This window comes from Macrobrachium nipponense, chromosome 17 (assembly GCF_015104395.2).
Source record: "Macrobrachium nipponense isolate FS-2020 chromosome 17, ASM1510439v2, whole genome shotgun sequence".
Lineage (NCBI taxonomy): Eukaryota > Metazoa > Arthropoda > Malacostraca > Decapoda > Palaemonidae > Macrobrachium > Macrobrachium nipponense.
Window position 1 is genome coordinate 52,532,808 of NC_087210.1, and position 19,489 is coordinate 52,552,296.

The 19,489-nt window shown below is 46.0% G+C and overlaps 1 protein-coding gene across 2 annotated transcripts in view; it reads left to right on the plus strand.

Annotated features, from left to right (window-relative positions):
* The first annotated feature begins 850 nt into the window (after positions 1–850).
* LOC135196222 (integrator complex subunit 5-like) overlaps positions 851–19,489 on the plus strand; it is a 63,774-nt gene continuing 45,135 nt past the window's right edge. Inside the window, exons 1-2 of one of the 2 annotated variants that reach the window (XM_064222866.1) lie at positions 851–1,069; positions 3,868–4,151. In XM_064222866.1, the coding sequence (XP_064078936.1) occupies positions 3,900–4,151 (252 nt within the window). In that variant the 5' untranslated portion in view covers positions 851–1,069; positions 3,868–3,899. Of the gene's footprint in view, positions 1,070–1,092; positions 1,215–3,867; positions 4,152–19,489 lie in introns of those variants that run through there. The other variant, XM_064222867.1, reaches the window with a different exon arrangement.

A 19,489-nucleotide genomic window follows, 5' to 3' on the forward strand; every position in this document is an offset into this window, starting at 1 on the left:
GAAAGTAAGGGCGGTACTTATAAATGATACAGTCGTAAGTAGCCGAAACACTTGATGAAGCAGAGTATAGTGAGCATACAGCATACATACGTCTAGATTGTGATAATAATATTGGTTCTATTTCCTAAAGACTGTATATTAAATTGCATAGATTATTATTCATCAAAGCCATAAGAAAATTGTATAGTTAAGCTCAATCGCTTGACCAGATCAAATCATAATAATAACCCAACAATGACGACGATTCTTTAGATAACAAGACTTGAACATTTATCGAGAGATATAAAACTTTCAACTGAAGTTAGCGCAAGATAGAACAAGTGTCTTCGTAATAGATTAACCAAATTAAATTTGAAAGTAAGGGCGGCACTTATAAATGATACAGTCGTAAGTAGCCGAAACACTTGATGAAGCAGAGTATAGTGAGCGATCAGGCTGATACCACCCCGTGGGAGGGTATTGCCACCAGTGCACCCTTTTCATTCCTTTTATGTTCTCTCTTCCTTCTTGCTATCCAACCTTTCCTAACACTTGTTTTATAGTGTAATTACGAGCTTTTCCCACCTTTCAGGCCTTTCTATCTCGAATTCCCTTTCAGTGCTGAATGACCTCATAAGTCCCAGCGCTTGGCCTTCTGCCCAAATTGTACATTTTATTCTGTTCCATATTGATTCCAAAGACAATAAAAAGATTAAAATAGTAACGCACAACATATGAAGTCATCAAATACCTTGCAATCAGAAATATCAAATCTGAAATCATTCAAGATAAGGAAATAGAAGAAAGCTTAATATAAAACGTATAAGGCTCCCCTTTGTACCTCAAAACATGTGGAACGCAGAAAAAAAAAAATGAAACGTTGGCCATGAAGGAATCTAAAGAATGAAGCGCTTATGTACGTCCGTTTGGCGTTTGCCGGCCCGTGCTAGGAACTGTGACTCCGAAGACTGACTCCGACTGAGTTAGTCTGTATTTGCTGTTGAGTGGAGTAACGGAGAACTTTGGAAAGAAATTGCGAGAGTAAAGTTAAATCTTTGCCGTAATGATTGTCTACTCCCCCAAAGAAAAGGTATGGTATTTAAAGATTCAAAGTTATCATTATATCTTGCCTCTGAAAATAATTCCGTATCCAAAGACACTACTAGGTAGGCCCAGTACCCAAGGTAGTTAAGGGCTAACGCTGATCTTGGCTTAGGCTCCCCGACCTACGAAAGGTTAGTGATAGGCTAAGCCATTCTGATTCTGTTATTTCGTATTAAAAGACAAAGTGAACAAAGGCCAACAGGTTATTTTTCGGGGGAGCGAAGGTACCTAAAACTTGACAATAGGTAGGTAGGTACTACCTAGGTACTACCTAGCCTAGTACCTACCAAGCTAAGTATCTACTAGCCTATACCTACTAGGTATAGTAGGGTCTAGGTAGCTACCTATAGCAGTACCTACTTAGGCTATGTAATTAGCTAGAGTTAGGGGTCAGGACTACCTAGGTAGTACCTTATATAGCCTAGCTAGGCTAGCTTGCTAGCTATACTATACCTAGTACTACCTACTAGGGCTAGCTAGGGTAAAAAACCGCATGGTACAGGGGTGGATCATGTACGATCAATGTGTACAAACCCAAGAAAAGTACATTATAACGCGTCCTGACACCGAAGTAGAGGTCTTTAGCTCCGTTTCTCACCAACAAGAAGTCGCGTCTGATGCCCATCTCCGATGTCAGGACGCGTTATAATGTACTTTTTTGGGGGTTGTACACATTGATCGTACATGGTCCACCCCTGTACCATGCGGTTTTTTACCCTACCTAGTGTAAGCCTTGCCCTACCTAGCCTATTCTGTAGTTGGCATATCAGGGGTAGGCCAGCTAGCTACTAATCAGCTAGGCAGGGCTACCTAAGTATTAAGCTAACTTTTAAATGAAATTAAAGCTAATGTAATTTCATTCAAAAGTAAGCCCAATACATTACCCTTAAAAAAGAAATAAATGGTTGTTAAAAATATAAGTGTGTGAAGATTACAGATGTATGGAGAGAGAGAGAGAGAGAGAGAGAGAGAGAGAGAGAGAGAGAGAGAGAGAGAGAATTAAATGATCGCCAACCTGGTGGAGTTAAAAAGAAAGATGAGGGAAATAATTCTTTATATGCATCATTTTGTCATTACAGTTATATTATTATTATTATTTGGAAATATTAATAAACATGTATAATAGATGTACAGGAGTCAACGGTTATCGGCAGGGTTTCTGTTCCTGGGGGTGTGCTCATAAGTGAAAACCACCATTAACCGAAACAGTGATTTACGGCGCTTATGGCTCTGATAACCAGATATGGCGCCATAAGGGTGCTTATGGCGCCAATAACCGGAACTCTTCCTGTTTTTGTACCGTAAATTGCCGATTTTATTGTGCTAGACAAGTCCCATCAAACCGGATCACTAATAACAGAGTCCTCCAAAAACCGGGGACTGACTGTACCATAAAAATTCTCTTATCTCAGTAAGAGAGATCGAGAAGAGTTGTTCTTACTTAAAATGAAATGGGAAGGTTATTTCTTTAAAATAAAATCACATGTGAATTTTGTAATTACAGTTACTAGGTATATTACAGGCAGCTCCATTTATCGGCTGGGTGCTGATAAGCGAAAACCACCATTAACTGAAATACAGCAATTTATGGCAATTATGGTAACAAGTTTGGTTAATGGCTTCGGTTAATGGAGCCTCTGTTTATGTTATGGCGCCATAACTATTATCAGCACCTTATGATGCCGATAACCAAAACTCGACCAGTTATGACACCATAAATCGCTGATTTTATGGCATTACACAAATACCATAAAACCAGATAGCCATTAACCGAGTCCATCGATAATAGGGGACTGCTGTATTATTATTATGTTTGCGTTCTTGTGTCTGTGAAATACTCACGTATGATAATTAGTTAAGTTCCAATGGAAAGTTCGCACTTTTGTGAATTCATGCAACTTGAATGGCATAAGAGTGAGGTAGGTATTATTGTATATACTACTTACCAAGTAATTTCATGATTGGAGCCCTCCCACCTACCCTCACATGGACATAGAGCATTAATGAACTGAGCTCTTCAGCTAGATTGTACCAGCAAATTTCAAACCTAAAGCTGCTATTAAGTAGAAGCTAATAGCTATGTAATTACTTGGTAAGTATATATAATTTTTTTATTACAAAAAGGTCATATTTTTATGAATGTCTTGGGAAAGAGGCCCTGCACACAGTTGGAAATACTTTCAATTTCTAACAGAAAGTGTTAGAACATTTTTTCCTTATACCATGTGCATTTGCATATCTTTCTTTTTCTAGTAATGTGTTTTTCTTTTAAACTGGCTCACCTTAAAGTTTGCCCAATCTCTGGGTATTGTTAATATTTAGCCTGGCCTGTAAGGGTTAAATAGCTAATAAGGATTATGTAAACTATTAGGAATTGCATTGAAATGAATTTATTTTGTTTGTGAGAAGAACAAAATATATAATTTTAAATTCTAGCTCCTCTAGTCTTGAGGCAAGTCCATGTAACACAGAAATGACTGGCAAGTGCTTGTGGTGCTGGGGTTTTTGGATATGTGGCTGACCAGAAAGAAGTGTTCCTCTTTTGTGTTAATACCTGGTATGCTTCTTGAGAGTGCTGACTGTGTAGAGACTCACATAAACTGTCGGGTCTGCATTAAGAATTTGTTTTTAATTTTTCATTTGTGTGTGGAATAACATTGATTGGGGTAATAAAAAGATTGCAATTTGTCCTCTTTGAAAATTATGTAAATTAGTCTATGAGCATAACTTATGATTTTATTAAGCTTGAAATATTGTGGATGCTAATTTTTATTTGTTTTACAGGTTTAGTCTAAAGATTGGTGGTCGCAAACACTATGGAGGTAGGCCCAGGGGGAAATGTGGATGCTGCTGGACGGGGCATTTCAACTACCATGCTCTTGACAGAACTGGATCGCTTCTTGAGCTTAGCATTAGCTGCCACAGACAAGAGAGGTCATAGTAGACGGGATGGAATAAGTGAGGGAGATGAGCAGACAACAGCTGAAACAGCCCTTTTTTTGCTGCGGAACCTTCCACCTGCAAGACCTGCTGCCTTGGCCTTCTTAGCTCATACTCTTTCTAGACAGGTAAAAGTGTTGAGAAGAAAACCCAGTTTGTTCATATGCAGAACAAAACTTTTGTCTAAACAATGGGATAAATCTAGTGCCAGCTGGAAACCAATTAAAAATAATCAAAGATTGTAAATGCAAGGAATCTGTGGCATCTGGCATCCGTTGCGTAGTTGAGGTGGAAGCACATTGAGAGCGTGCACTAAATCCAGGAATGCACCAGTTTTTCTTTAACCGCCTTGGAGAGTGGACCTTGGCTTTGCTCTCCTCCTCCCAAACTGGTTTTTTATTACCTAAGCCCATGGTTTGTTTCATATTTATCAAGCCCAGAAGTCTTGCAAGTGTCAACGTTTTCAGACGGCCTTCCAGGATTCCCTAGTTCACGTTCCTCTGGGACAAATTGAAATTGCAGTAGATGTGTTTCACGCCTTTTCCTCTGTTTCGTCATCAGCTGTTTTATGTGTAATACTGATCCATCTCTCAAGGGGATATTACCCCTTCAGGGAGAGAGAGAGAGGCCAGCTACATTTTATTCTTTAGCACAGAACTAGTCATGATTACTGTCTCGTCTCTTTCCCATCATTTTGGAGGGGGAGGGGCGTGAGTCATACGGCTCACTCCCTTCCATCTATCCTTACAGGTACAGTAACCTCCCCGTTAACACGAGGGTTACGTTCCTGGAGATGTCGTGTTAGCTGAATTCGTGTTAACAGGGAAGTATTTCTCCATAAGAAATAATGGAAATAAGGGGGTTAACGTTCCAGGGCAATGGGAAACTTAATCTATTTTGGGATTTTGCCAGAAAAAAAACCTTTATTTTTTATATTTAAAGGTCAGAAACAATAAAACACACATTCTTACCCTAGTTGTATTTATTTAAGAAAATACTGTTCAGTACATTAGTAGTTGTAACGCACGTAAACTAGTATAAACACTATGACGCATCACTCCAGTTCCCACGCTCACCCCCCTCTCCCTCCTCACTCGACTGTCCTTCCTCGGCCCGCACTCTCTTCTCACCCCGTCTCCCTCCCCACCCCCTCTCCCTCCTCACTTCACTGTCCTTCCTCACTCCACTGTCCTTCCTCGGCCCCCTCTCTCTCCTCACCCTGCTCTCTTCCCTCAACCAGAACTGTTTTTTTTATAAAAAACTGGCTGATTTTTGTTTGTGTTGTTTTCTTCTTTTGTTCTAGCATTACTGTGTAGCAGTTTAGTTCTGACATCACCTTTCTAGCTATTGTAGCACTCCTGTTGATGTTGGGATCCTTGGCTTCTAGGATGTCTAATGCTCCTCGTATGGATGACAGCGCTTCCTCAAGATTACTTTTTGTTAGAATTCGCTCAGGCTCTGGGGTGGGTGCTGTAGGCCGTGATGCAACTGCCTCCAACTCTGCATTTTGTAGCTTCTCCATCTCCAAGAGTTCTTCGTTTGTCAATTCCTCTCGGTGTGATTCAAGCAGTTCTTCAATATCTTTTTCTTCAAGTTCATCGAACCCAGCTTCCTTTGCCTTGACAAGACATTCCTTGCTAGCTTTGTGAATATTTTCACTGATGTCAAAGTCGACGAAATCATACACCAATTGAGGACACAGCTGTTTCCAAACCCCATTCAGGCATTTCCTTGGCACTTCTCCCAAGATTCTTTAATAATAAAACGGAGAGCATCTTTGATGGTAAACTGCTTCCAATATTCCTTCACGGTCATCTTATCTGTTTGTGTCCTCGCAACCATGTCAGTCAGGGTCGAACATAGATAATAAGACTTGAAAGTTTTGATGATTCCTTGGTCACATGGCTGAAGCAATGAAGTGGTGTTTGGTGGCAAGAAAGCAAACTGGATGTTGCTGGATAAATTTTCTATTGACGGAGGATGGCTGGGCGCATTATCCAAGATGAGCAGAATCTTGAATTGAATCTCTTCCTTCTCACAGTAAAGTTCTAATTCTTTTTCCCAATTTTCCAACGTAATCCTTAAAAAATGCTTCCTGTCATCCATCCTTTTTTTGTTGGGATAAACCAAAATAAAGCAGGGTAGGAAGGTCTTGACATAGCCCTGCGAAGACACAAGAACAAACAGAATTATAGTCGATTCATTTAACTTTAAATGCGAAAAAATGTGAGTTATTTAACAAAAAAAAAAAAAAATATTTACTTTTTTTTATATTTTCGTTCCTAACCCAAAAACTATGAAAGTCAGGCGAATGAATTATTTTTTATGAGAAAGTCAATAAAATTCCCTAAATATCGACATATAAATCAATGGAAAACGAATAAGTCAAGAAAAATGGGTTTGGATACGGTAACAGTTTCATTGGATACGGTAACAGTTTCATTTTCACTGAGAGGGAAGTGTAGGTGCGATCAGCTGATTTCATTGTGAGAATTTTACTACGCCAGGGATTTGAGCATGCGCAGTAAAGAAACTACTTTGCTGGCGTATTGATACCTGAGATACACGGTCCAAGGTATGATCTAGCCTATGAAAATCGCTACTTGTCCGAAAATTTAAAAAAAAAAATGCCCCTACCACACGTACGAAAAAATTTGGTAAATTTTACGTACCGCTACGTCAGTTGGATAGATAGGGGATAGATAGGTAAGGTAGATTCTTGCGCCTACGAGCCGTTTGTTTGGCGGCCTCTGATTTGAGTTGCCAATTAGACGATAGAGATTTGAGTTGCCAATTAGCGATATAAAGAAGATTTGAAGTTGCCATAAGCGAATACGTTGCAGCTTCGACTGCAACATAATAAGACATTTTGTTCATGAAAAAACTTACCTGTCAGATATATATATAGCTGTATTCTCCGACGTCCGACAGAATTTCAAAACTCCCGGCACACGCAGTGGGCGGCCAGGTGGTTAGTACCCATTTCCCGCCGCTGGGAGGCGGATATCAGGAATCATTCCCATTTTCTATTCAGATTTTTCTCTGTCGCGGTAGTGAAAACACCTGTTTTCCACTACCTCCGCCTAGGATTTTGAAACTTCATTAGCCGCTTAAGTATCCTACTTATTTTTTTGAATGATTGACTTGGATTTGTGGCTAGGCATACGCTATCATAAATTAATTATTTAAATTTTTTCATTGCATATGATGTCTGAATCTAGTTAGCCTAGTTTCAGGGATTTTGTTGTCTGCAACGGGTAAGGGGAGGCTACCGAAACCTTCGGTAGACACTCGTTTAGTATACATGTTTTCTTTGTTGAGAGATCAATGTAAATTAGTTGTAATGTTGACTGATTCCGAAAGAGGACGTATGATTCGTATGTACGCAAATTAGAGCGTGATTAGAATCAGGAGGGTGGTCTTCCTCCACAGTAACAGAAGTTAGGATAATGACCTACTAACCTCCAGTAGACTTTATTTGCCTAACCCTGTGGTATGGCTTACGGGCCTAGAGGAAGTTCTGTGAGAAGTAATGCCCTTTCTATTATTGTGGATTACATCAAGTAAGCTTGAAAAAGTGCTCGCTCTCCAATCAGTGTTGTGAGTGTAGTGATGTTGATTTTGCCCTAGTGTTGTGGAGGGGGCGTCAGATCGGTCCTATAACGCCTCTAGGTCTAAACCTCTGTCGGACTCCCAGGACCAGGGAGGGGCAAGTTGAAAACCGAAGGAGGGTTACGGGAACCCCCACCCCCCCCCCACCGATCTGGCGTCCCTTCGGCAGGATAAGGCTGCCAAAGATCGTGAACGTGCACCGAATCATGAAAGATTGCTTCTCGTCCTCCGAGGCTCCTCCCCGCAAGGTTGGAGCTCTCGGAAGGACTCGCGCCCTCTAAGAAGCTTTAGAGAAGAGGACGCTCAACGTCCTCTCTCTCGTCAGGAGGGAACGTCAGATCCGCCCCATAACGCCTCTAGGCCTGGACCTCTGTCGGACTCCCAGGACTAGGGAGAGGGCATGTCGAAAGCCGAAGGAGGGTTACGGGAACCCACATCGATCTGGCGTCCCTTTCGGCTTGACTTAATATCGATAAGCGTGACAAAGACGCAAAATGTCGCACAGGCGGCTGTCGTCTTGGTCAAGAGATTATTAAAAAATGTCCTTAAGGCAGGACCCTCACAAGGACGCCTTTCGAGACATTCAACGCTCTATCGAGAGGAAGGAACGTCTTTACTCTTGTAGCAAGGATTGTTTTCTTGCTTTCCAAGACGCTCCACCTTCACAATTTGCCTCATCGAAGGCCAGGAAGGCCCTGGCTTCGTTAAGATGGCCACTTCGCTCTCTGCGAAGAGAGCGTTTAAGAGAGTCCAGGATTGGATGGATTCAAGGAAGGTTAAAGGGAAGACTTCGTTTGCACTTCCTCCATCTAGACTGAAAGGGAGAGCTGGGATCTGGTACGAAACAGGAGAAGAAGCAGGATTGAAAGCACCGTCTTCTTCTCAAGGAGATTTCGCCAATTTGGTGGACGCTCCAAGGTCTTATTTGTCATCGGCTAAGGTTTCCTCCTCCCCTCATGGCGCTATGTATACGTTAGGCGAGTTCGCTTTACTACGAAACGGATATTGTTTCAAGCTCATAAGATTGACGTCCGGCAAGCTGATTTGCATAGTCAAACAGCTCGCCAAGACGGCCATCTTACTCGTCCCTAAGGGACGCTCTGTCAGCGGACAGAGATGACACTGGACAGACTATCCTAGTTTTCGACAGGAGAAGGGCAAAGAATTCCTCATACCCAAGACACACAGGCGTCCTTTTAAATGCCCTTCTGCAGTGTCGATGAGCGTGACAAAGACCAAGATGTCGCACATCCGGCCGTTACGTTTTTTGTCAAAGAGTGGCGAACGTCCTTAAGACTCGTCCTGATGACGATCACCGTACTTATGGCTTAGGACGGCTCGCGTTTTCATGAGGCGGGGTCTCTCCCCCTCGCCATGAAGCCTCTCAAGTTTACTCGTGTTGACTGCACGTCATTCACTATGCCGCCTTCCCTTGATGTTTCGTCCGCTCTTCTATTCCGGACGCTCTTCAAGACTCAAAGAATGCAATCAGGACGTTCGGCAAGCACCTCGCGACGATCGATTTCGGAACGCTCCGGCGTTTCCTTTTTTTGAGAGCTCGTGTCTGGATATTTTCACTTAATGCATTACTAAGACGCAAAATGTTGCACAGGCGGCCACCGTCTTTGTTAGAAGGTAACGAAAGTCTTTAAGGCCGTCTTGGAGACGATAGCCTTACGTCTTCCTATAGTGCTCTCACACTTCAGGAGCAGTGTGCGGCTCTTCCAGGACGCTTTTCGGGTGGCCTTTCAAGACGCTCGGACGTCATAAACATTGATAAGCTTTTTGGAAGACGCTCGATGTCTTACAACATCTGGACGCTCGCCAGGACGCTAGCGAGGACGCTTTTGAAGACGCCTCGGCATCCTAACACGTCATGACGCTCGGTAGCAAGCACTTGCCAGGACGTTCTTCAGGAACGATAGGCGTCCTACGCATCAAGACGTTCGGCAGGATTCCTGCAAGAACGCTCTTCAAGAGAGCGTCGTCGAAGTAGAGAAGGAGTTTGGTCTCGTCAAGATGTATACTTCTCTTTCTACGAAGGGAGCGTTCAAGAGAATCCATCACTTGATGAATTCCAGGAAAACTGTAAGCAGATTTCGGTGTCATAAAACGCCTCGTCTGCTTTCGGGATTGCGCTGCCGAAGGGGAACATTAAGGTCATTCCTGTCGTAAGCCCAGTCTCTAATCAGGAATCCTGCCCCTTCCTCGATTTCTGCGGGATCGGGAAGGCTATATGCTCGAATTCCTGGATTACTTTCCGTCATGCAATTGGGTTAGTTCTCATTGACAAAGTTCTTAATAACATTTTATCGCATAAGCGGATAAGTAACAAAATTTCGAAAGAGCTCTCATTCATTAGTCCAAGAGGCTCATCCAGGAAAAAGACTTATAGACTACTCCATGAAGTCTTATGTCAAATATCATAAGAAGCTTGAACTTTCCTTTTCGATCTTCGGTTCTCACTTGAGGATTTCCATTGGAATAATATTATTCCTTTTCTTGGCAAAGAGAATGAAGACAGTCGATTTCCATTCTCTCTCTCTTCCTCGTCGAGGAAAGAATGTAGTAGAGAAGAATTAGATGTTCAAGTGACTGCAATACTTAGGTATTTTATCTTCGCGTCATATTACTAATGTAAAGTTCAAGTCATATACGCATATCGTGGTTACCTCTACAGATGGCAACCGAAAGGACTGTTATTTTAAGTGTATTTAATCGGTCCTTCCTGCAAACTTCCAGGAGTTTCCGGTGTAAGGACAATGCTTGAAGGTATTGTTACAACAACACCAACTCAGCTTCTGCATGTAGCGAATTATGTTTCGCTTGAATATGCCTGCTTGAGAATGTTCTTATGATCGATAATAGTAACGAACCTATTCCTTCGTAGAAGAGAGTAGCTGGTAACTCAGGCAGAATAGTGCGAAACGAGAGGTTGCTGTCATTGTGGATGACGCAGTATATTTAATCGGTACTCCCGGCAACTTCCAGGAGTTTTCGATTTAACATTTGGTTAATTAAGCGTAATGTTACGACAACACAAAATCAGCTTCTGTTATTAGCGAATTCTGTTCGCTTAGATATGCCAACTTGAGAGTTTCTGTTCAAATAATGGATCTATTCCTTAGATGAATAGAATAGCTGGCAACTCGGCATAAAGACTTCGAGAAGGTGAACATAAGCTGCTGCCTGTAACTGTCACAGTGTCTCACACTGTCACCAACTCAGTGTTAGGTAGCTCGTTGTACTGCTCAGTCGGTTACGTCTCTCTCTCCCGCGGGATTGATTTACGAACCGTATCTCTGCCCTACATCATGACTTTCGCCTCGGGTTGAGGGGATTCTGGTAATCATGAATAAACCGAACTTCATTTTGCTAAGAAATTTTCAACAGAGATATCTCTTAGACATGTTCGGCGCTGCTTACCGCACTGTAACAGAATTCTGTAGAGTCTACCGCAGCATAGCATATAATATGCTCTCCTGCTTATGCAAGCGAGCAGCCTTATTAGGGAAGGAAGCATGCTTAGTGAGGGATGGATGAGTCTGCTGGGGACCATTTCCTCGCTGGAGAAGCTTGTTTCCCTGAATAGACTGCAATTCAGACCTCTACAGTTTTTTCCTACAGGAGAACTAAAATAACATCAAAGATCTAGAGATAATTCTAAACGTCTCTCAATGGGTTAAGGATCACCTCAGGTGATAATGAGAGGGAGCCAGGCATCCGGACAGAGGTCCTGGCACATAATCTAAAGAATTGGAAGCAATTTGGTTGGCTCTCCAGTTCCTCGAAGAGTGAGGTTTTGGTCGAGTGGTCCAAATCATCTCAGATAATTCCGCAGCTCCCTCATATCCCAGAAAAAGAGAGATGGTTATCGCATAGGCACGGAACGTAACGATCCTTAAGAGGTTCGTTACACGATTGCACGTCCGTGCGGATCTTCTCGATCGACGACGGCAGCAACTACTGACGTTTGGGACTTTTGAGTAATCCTCGCTTAGAAGTATGTCGAGAGTTGTGGAGACGGGTTTGGGGACGTCCTTTCGTAGATTTTGCAATATTGAAGACGAAGAAGCTTCCTCTACGTTGCGCCCTTATTCTCGATCCGAGAGCGGTAGCAATAGACGCCATCCTATAGTATGGAATGGGGATAGTTGGTTAGCCCTTTTCCCCTATTCAAAAGCTTAGGAAATGTAATAAGATAATCGCTGGCGTCAGAGGGAGTGAGAAAGACGCTGATCGCCCCATGTTGGCCTTCGAGAGGCTGGATTCACAGAGGTCACGTCCTTCAGAGAGCACTTTCCAAGGACCCTTCCCGAGAGAATCGGTCTACTCTAACACCTCACTTCGAGAGGTACCTAAAATCTCTCCGCTCTGAGTCTGAATGCGTTCAGACTGTCAAGAAGCGAGAGGATCTTCAAGATTAATTGCAAGTCTCATTGCCAAAGCAAAGCAGTGCTGCATATTTTGCAGTGTACCAATCGGAGTGGGCCGTTTCTGGACATAGGGCAGGAAGAAAATGACTGTTCCTCTACCTCTGACCTCTTGTGAATGACTTTACCGCCTTCCCATTCCGTCTGAAGTATGGGATAAGCTACAGTCCCAACGATTGTAGAATACGGAAATATGTTGTTTGACGGCCTCTAGGCTCAGAGATTCGGATCTGTCAAACAACAAAGCACTTCACGATCTTTGAGGTCTGCGGAAATCTGATGGAACTTAGACGTAGTCTGAAGTTCTTGATGTCAAAGCCTTTCGAACCTCTCCTTTCTGTAAACTTAATACACTGACCAGAAAGGCTAATTTTCTAACCACTCTAGCTACGGCAATGAGGGTTAGTGAGGTTTTAGCCATCATCAGAGGTTTTGGCTTTAGAGGACATAATTCGGTGTCCTCTAAGCCTTCCGTTCTTGCTAAGAACGAAAACCCGTCTAAAAACCCTTCCCTTGGCCCAGAGCCTGGAGATCAAGGGATTGGCACAAATTATGGGCAAGAGCCACAGAGATCCTGTGCCCTGTCGGGCTCTCAAGTTTTATCTTGATAAAACTAAGAAAGTCAAGGTCATCGGACAATCTGGCGGTGTTCCGTAAAAGACCAGACTTGCCCATGTCGAAGAACGCCCTGGCGTTATTTTTAAGGAGTCTTTCTAAGAGGCTCATTCGTCATGTTTGAACATTAAGATTTGAAACCTTTTAAAGTAAGTGCTCACGAGGTGAGGGCGCGGCCTCGGAAGCATTTCAACAGAGCATGACACTCAGTAATATCCTGAGTGCCACGTTGAGCGAAGCAACTCTGTGTTCGCTTCACACTCCCGACGGGATGTGAAGACGACATATGAGATCTGCGAGTCGCTAGGACCATACATATCCGTAGAAATATTATTGGAGGCAGGAAGCAGCACGAATCCATCCTATAGAAAAGGGATAGGTGTGCTTTTAACTTTGAAGGGTTGGTCGCTTGAGGCGCTTTCCCTTTCGTTAGCCTAGAAGTTATGGGACTAACTTCGATAGGTTAGGTCAGGTGGTGGTTTTAGCTTCGTTGCCCTCACAGTATGGTCAATATGGTCTAGTCACATTGTGGTCACGCCCCCGTTGACAGATCATCTAGAGCGCACCAACTACACAGGTCACTACCTTGTTGGCAACTCTAGTAAAGCAAAAGCAGACTTCGGTGACAGTAATCAAGAAGTCAGCTATTTGCTAAACAGGTAAGGGAATCAAAGGATGTCAATCATCTGCACTTGAGGTGTTTTCCTAAATCCTTCTATTCTGTCCCTTCCCACCTCCAATGGTGGGGATTCAGCTATATATATATCTGACAGGTAGTTTCATGAACAAAATGTTATTGTTATGATACAATAAAGTTTGTTCATACTTACCTGGCAGATATATATAATTAAAGTACCCACCCACCTCCCCCAGGGGGCCGTCCCTCATGGGGAAAATCCTTAATAAAAATGGGAATGATTTCCTGATATGCCGCCTCCCAGCGGCGGGAAATGGGGTTACTAACCACCTGGCCGCCCACATGCGTGTTGCCGGGAGTTTTTGAAATTCCTGTCGGACGTCGGAGAATACAGCTATATATATCTGCCAGGTAAGTATGAACAAACTTTATTGTATCATAACAATAACATATTCTTCATTTTCTCTTCACATATTACACGCATCCAAAATCTGAAAGCCCCAGCGTATTCAGGGTGATTTTATTGTATGAAAATACAAGTTGTTCCGATACGTAATACAAACCCTCGGTCCTTTTAAACAATAGGAAGGTAACTAGCGGCAGCTGGGACGGTCGTAAGCTTCGAACCAAGGGGAGAACGGTAGTTAACTGCTTGTCCGATCGTGCGCTGCGCCACGCGCGCCCGAGAGGTGAAGAATCACTTTTGCTTTCGGCCGCGGGTGTGAAGGACGTGTTCGTCATCGCTCTCTGCCCGCTTCATCGTCGTATGCTTTGTTATATTGTGTTTTCTACTAATGGTTTGGTTTGACTTGAAAATGAAACTGTAAGTACACTGTTTTCATTTTCATTACTTAATTATGATCAACATGGAGCTATCGCCGTAGAGACGGCGATTTCCGCTCTTTTCATGAATTGAAACCCTTGAATTATGTCTCGGTGCCGAGGGCGGGCGCACTCACGCCGAGTCATGTATTTTGGGCGAAAGTGTGTAATTGAAAGATGTAAGTACTCTTTTTCATTATATTTTTGCCCTGTGCGTTCGTTGCCGAGAGCTTGATTGCGCTCGGCAAGAGCCTCTTATTTTTTGTATGAATAGAATGCAATGAAAGTGGATTCGCAATGCAGTTTTCTTTTCATTTTCATTTATTAATTGCATCAAATTTAATTTTGGATCAAATTCCGCTCGTACCCGGGAATTAATCCTTAACGAATTTATTGCTGTGAAAGTGAAAATAGCAAGTGCAGTATTGTTCATTTTCATATATATTTATGATAGCAATCATATTATTATGGATCAAGTTTCCGCTCTTACCGGGAATTGATTTTTCCCTCTTTAAGTTCTATGAGTGAATCGCAAGTGCAGTATTCTGCTTTCATTTTTCATAGGTTACTTTTCACTGCTGTGCGGGGGTAGGGGAAGCGAAGGTCTGCCAGGAAGTCATCGGAAAGCTCTCCCGCGACTCCCTTGGTATCCGATTCTTCGTCTTCTTTCCTGCCCCCCCGCTCAGCTTCTCGTATTTTGTTTTTGGGGTCTTCCTTCCGTTCGGGGTCGGGGGGGGGGCATGTCTCCCCCCCCCCCGTGCGTGAGGGAACCCCTCTTACTAATCTGTCTGTGCTACCGCAGGTGCTACAGCCGTGGGAGACGACCTTGGACAGGTATGGACCACTGCGGCTGCAGGGCGTGCCTAGCATCCACGATCTGCTGCAGAGTCTAGCGAGGTCTGGGGCGGTGACCTTGGAGTGGTCTCCACTACAACCTTCACGGCCGCTTATGCTGCTTCCCCCCGCTGTCTACACCCCATGCTGTGTCGGTGACGCCGTCTGCGCTTCTAGGGCCGGTCGCCGCCGTACCGAGGAGGGGTATGCCGCCGCTGCCTGTGTTTTCTTCGTGTTGCCTGCCCCAGACTTCCGCTGTTCCAGCAGCTCGCCCTGGACCGTCCGCCAGTACCACGCTGGCTGCCGATGATTCTACGAGGCGATGGCTGGGCCTGCCGTACCTGTCGCTGATGTGGTTCCCGCTACTGGCTTGGCTGTCCCTTTTGTGTTTACCGCTGCCGCTGTTCCTGCCGCTCCTGAGCTGGTTGCTGTTCCTGTCGCTCCTGGTTCCTGCGCCTGTCCATGCTGGTCCTGCCCATGGTGTGTCTTCCCCAGTCCCAGGTCCTTCCGGACAGGTGCAGTCGGGCCGTGTTTGCTTCGGCAATAGGCCCGACTCCGGCCTGGATGGAGGACCTGACGACTGTCCTGCGTGAGCTGACGAAGAAGAGGAAGGTGTCATCTTCGTCTGTTGCTGCCTCTTCCCCTTCGACTTCTAAGGCCCATAAGCCGAAGAAGAAGAAGGCTGCCTCCCCCCCTAAGAAGTCTCCTTCGGGAACTTCTAAGGGCCCGTCCCACCTCGGTGGGACGGGGGGTCCTTCTGCTGGTCCTCCTGCTCCTTCTGGGAGCGGGGCCCGTCTCCCCTTCCGTAAGGAAGAGATAGACGGGGACCAGAGGAGTATCGGTTAGCTCTGGTACTTCCTCGCCTGGTGCTAGCGGCGATTGCCGCTACGACCAGGTTCCGGCTCGGTCTCTCGTTCGCTGGGAGATCCCGAGTGTACGCTCTCCCTCGGGAGACCGTGCAGCCAAAGTTTCGGCGCCAGAGTTCGCTCGGCGCCAAGACCACGGCACGGAGCAAAGAAGGCTGGCGAGAACCGCTCGGGTGACTCTCGCCAGGCCAGCGGCCGCTCTCGCCAGCGACCAGCTGGTAACCGGGTTTTGTTTCCCCCTAACAGAACGGACTCCTTCGGGGATAACCGGATTCGAAGGGCTCGTCACATTCCGGTGTGACGGGGGGGTGGGGGGGGGGGGGGTTCTTCTGCTGGTCCTCCTGTTCCGTTCGGGAACGGGCCCGTCTCCCCTTCTGAGAAGAAGAAGAAGACGGGGACCAAGGGTGTGCTGGCTACCGCTGGTACACCCTCGCCTGGTCTTGGCAGCTCTGCTGCTAAGCCAGGTACCGGCTCGGTTTCTCGTCCGCGAGAAGTTCCGAGTGTACGATCTCCTTCGGGGTGACCGTGCAGCCAAAGTTAAGACGCCTGAGTTCGATCAGCGTCATGACCGAGGCACGGAGCAGAAGACTGTCGAGAGCCGCTACTCAGGTGACTCTCGCCAAGGCCAGCGGCCGCTCTCGCAGCGACCAGCCCGGTACATCGGTGGACGTGACGTCTCTGCCACGCCACGGGTTGAGGCTGGGAAGAGTCCCCCAGGTCCCCTCGACCGACGGTACCAGCCTCGGCTGGTACCAGCGGTTTGACGTGCCGCGAGGACGCTCACCGGTCTCACGGCGAAAGCGAGCTCTGCGAGGTCACCTGACCGCCGCTCCCACAGGGACCGGGCGGATACGGTGACCAGCAGCAGCTCTATGCGCACGGGACCGGGGTCGACGTGGCTCAGTCGAGCCGCTCGCCACAGGTGAGCGGCACGGCCAGGCCTGCAGATCGATCCCCACCGCGGGTTGGTGATCGGCTGCAGCCCACGTACGCTGGTCCTGCCACGAGCGGGGGGGGGGGAGCGTCAGGTCTGTCTCTCCACTACCTTCAACTTCCTCGGGCTACACCGGAAGAGCGGGTAGCTAGGAGTGATCGTGGAGGTGCGCCGCTCACGATCCCGTCACGACGCCGCACGTGCCACGTATGGTCTTAGGACCAACCAGGACGTACGCGCAAGTGATTGGAGGCGACCGTCAGGGGGAGGAGGGGGTAGCGTCAGTTCTGTCTCTCCGATACCTTCAACTTCCTCGGCATACGCCAGGAAGAGATAGGTATATAGGAGTGATCGTGAGAGATGCGCCGCTCACGATCCCGTCACGACGCCGCACGTGCCAGGTTGGTCTTAGGACCAACCAGGACGTTACGCGCAAGTGATTGGAGGCAACCGTCAGGGATCTGTTGCTGGTCCTTCTTCTGAAGGAGGAGGGTCCTGGAGCTGCTCTTGTTGGAGGGACTGGACGGTCCTACTCCTCAAGACGCTGTAACTTCCGAGATTCAGAGTAACTTTACCCAGGTTATTGCACTGATTCGTCAGCACAACGACCGGGGGAAGGATCGCCGCTCCCACCAGCAGAAGCCCATGTCTCTGCTCGAGTCGTTTTTTGGGGCCCGAGAGGGAACCCAAACCGACGGTGGGTATGCCGCGATCGGAGCTTACCGATTCTGTCTTGAACCAGAGTCTCTCGTCTCCGGACAAGAAGGCTCTCTCAGTTCTGGCCGGCCGGTCGATCAAGCTACTTCCACCTCCTCTACTGCGACAGCGGCGTTTCTACGTGTCTTCGGACACCGTATTTAAAATACTCCTTCGTCCTCCTGAGAGGTTTTCGACCTCGACGAGGACTGGAATGAGTCGGAGGACGGTATCGGCTCTCTCCTGTCAGGTGTCGATCAGCCCCCACCCCAGACGACGTTCACAGTGGCGGCAGACCCTTACCTACAGTGAGAGTTCGTAACCCTCCTCGGGAAAAACGTTTTCTCCTGACGATACGTTTTCCCAGACTCTGAGAGGCCATCGCCGCAAGGCGATGGCTGCTCCTACTCTCCTCCAACTGCTAGTTCCACTGGGAAGGCAGCGTATCCAATTCCTCCCATTCCCTCTCTCCTTACGGCTACGAGGGAAAGGGGAAGGATCCTACGAGATTCTCTGTAGGATCCCACGTTGGGGACTGCGCTACCAGGGGGGACCTTCGGGTCCTACCTGACGTAAGCCCCGGTCGTTGAGGAGGGATCCTGCCCATTCTCGATTTCTACGGGAATCGAGAGGACCACCAGCCGATATCGTTTGACGAATTCGGTGGGGGTTTCGCAGACTGCTTAGAATTCTACGGAATTTCTAGCGCATTCAGAGTGTTTAGAGTTTCTTACGATCTCCAAACACTTAGGCGAGACCACGGTCCAAAGTGAGCGAGACGAGAATTCCTCCCCGATATGTTACACGATATCGGGAACCTCGCCTATGCTCGAATTCCTGGAATTTCTAGCATTAGGAAGAAGACTGCTGCTGAAAGAAGACTATCTCACAGTAGGCGACCAACCTGGAATAGAGAAGAACGGACGGGAATATCCAGTTTGGCTGGAACTATCGTCTTAGTATTCTGTTCACCATTGAAGCTTTCCTTCGAGGAAGACTTCTCCTTCACTCTCTTTAATAGAGAACGAAGGTGGTCGATCTCCAATCCTTATTTTGTTTTCTTGAAGGAAAGAATTTAGGATGGAGATCGTTGTTCAGAATCCTACAAATATACTACGTATATAACCTCGCGACATGATTCTGACTAAGCAGTTGAATGGTCCGAGGGGTAGGCGCATATCCTGGTTATTCTACGGATTGCGACTTAGACGAAAAGTATTCTAATTGAACTGCAAACAAACCCGGGTTGCCTGCAACCTCCCAGGAGTTTTCCAGTTTCAATTTTATATACTTATGGTGTTGTCACAACACCATTTTAGCTTTATATTTACCGAAATTCGTTTCGCTTAAATATAATTGCTCGAGCATATCTTTTTATGCTCGGTGGGGTTCTAGCCGAACGCATTCCTTCGTGGAAAGGATTACTTGGCAAACTCAGGATGACGACGTCAGCGACAGCTACTGCGTATTGAATTGCCGAGGCATTTCAGTATCAGCTGCCGCTTTGAGATAGACGGTTTGTTTATGTCTTTCTCACCTGCTTTGATTGAATAACAACCGTATCTCTGCCCAACAATCACGGACTTAAGTCTCTGATTAACGGGGGGGGATCTCGCATACATGAATGACCATCTACTGCTGAGAAACGCTAGTATTCATCGTCTTCGGTATTGCGAGAATTTTAAACAGAGATATCTATTCGACTCTCATCTTTCTGTTTACCGCACTGTAACAGAATTCTGTAATAGTCTCTTGCTGCATCGTATCCCGATAATGCGAATGATTTTTGCGGAATCTGAGTTTGTCCTCAAAATATCTTGTATTCGGAGGTGTACAATTGTTCATTGTTCACCCCGGATTAGCAGATGTATTGTGAAAGACATCGCCTACTCCCACACCTGCCAGCTCTACTTCCAAACGTTCAGCCCATGAGAAGCAGTTCTTCAAGCGGCTCTCCCACCCCTGTGTTTCATTACTGAAGAACGCCCCGCTTTCATGCACAACGGACAGCAATGAA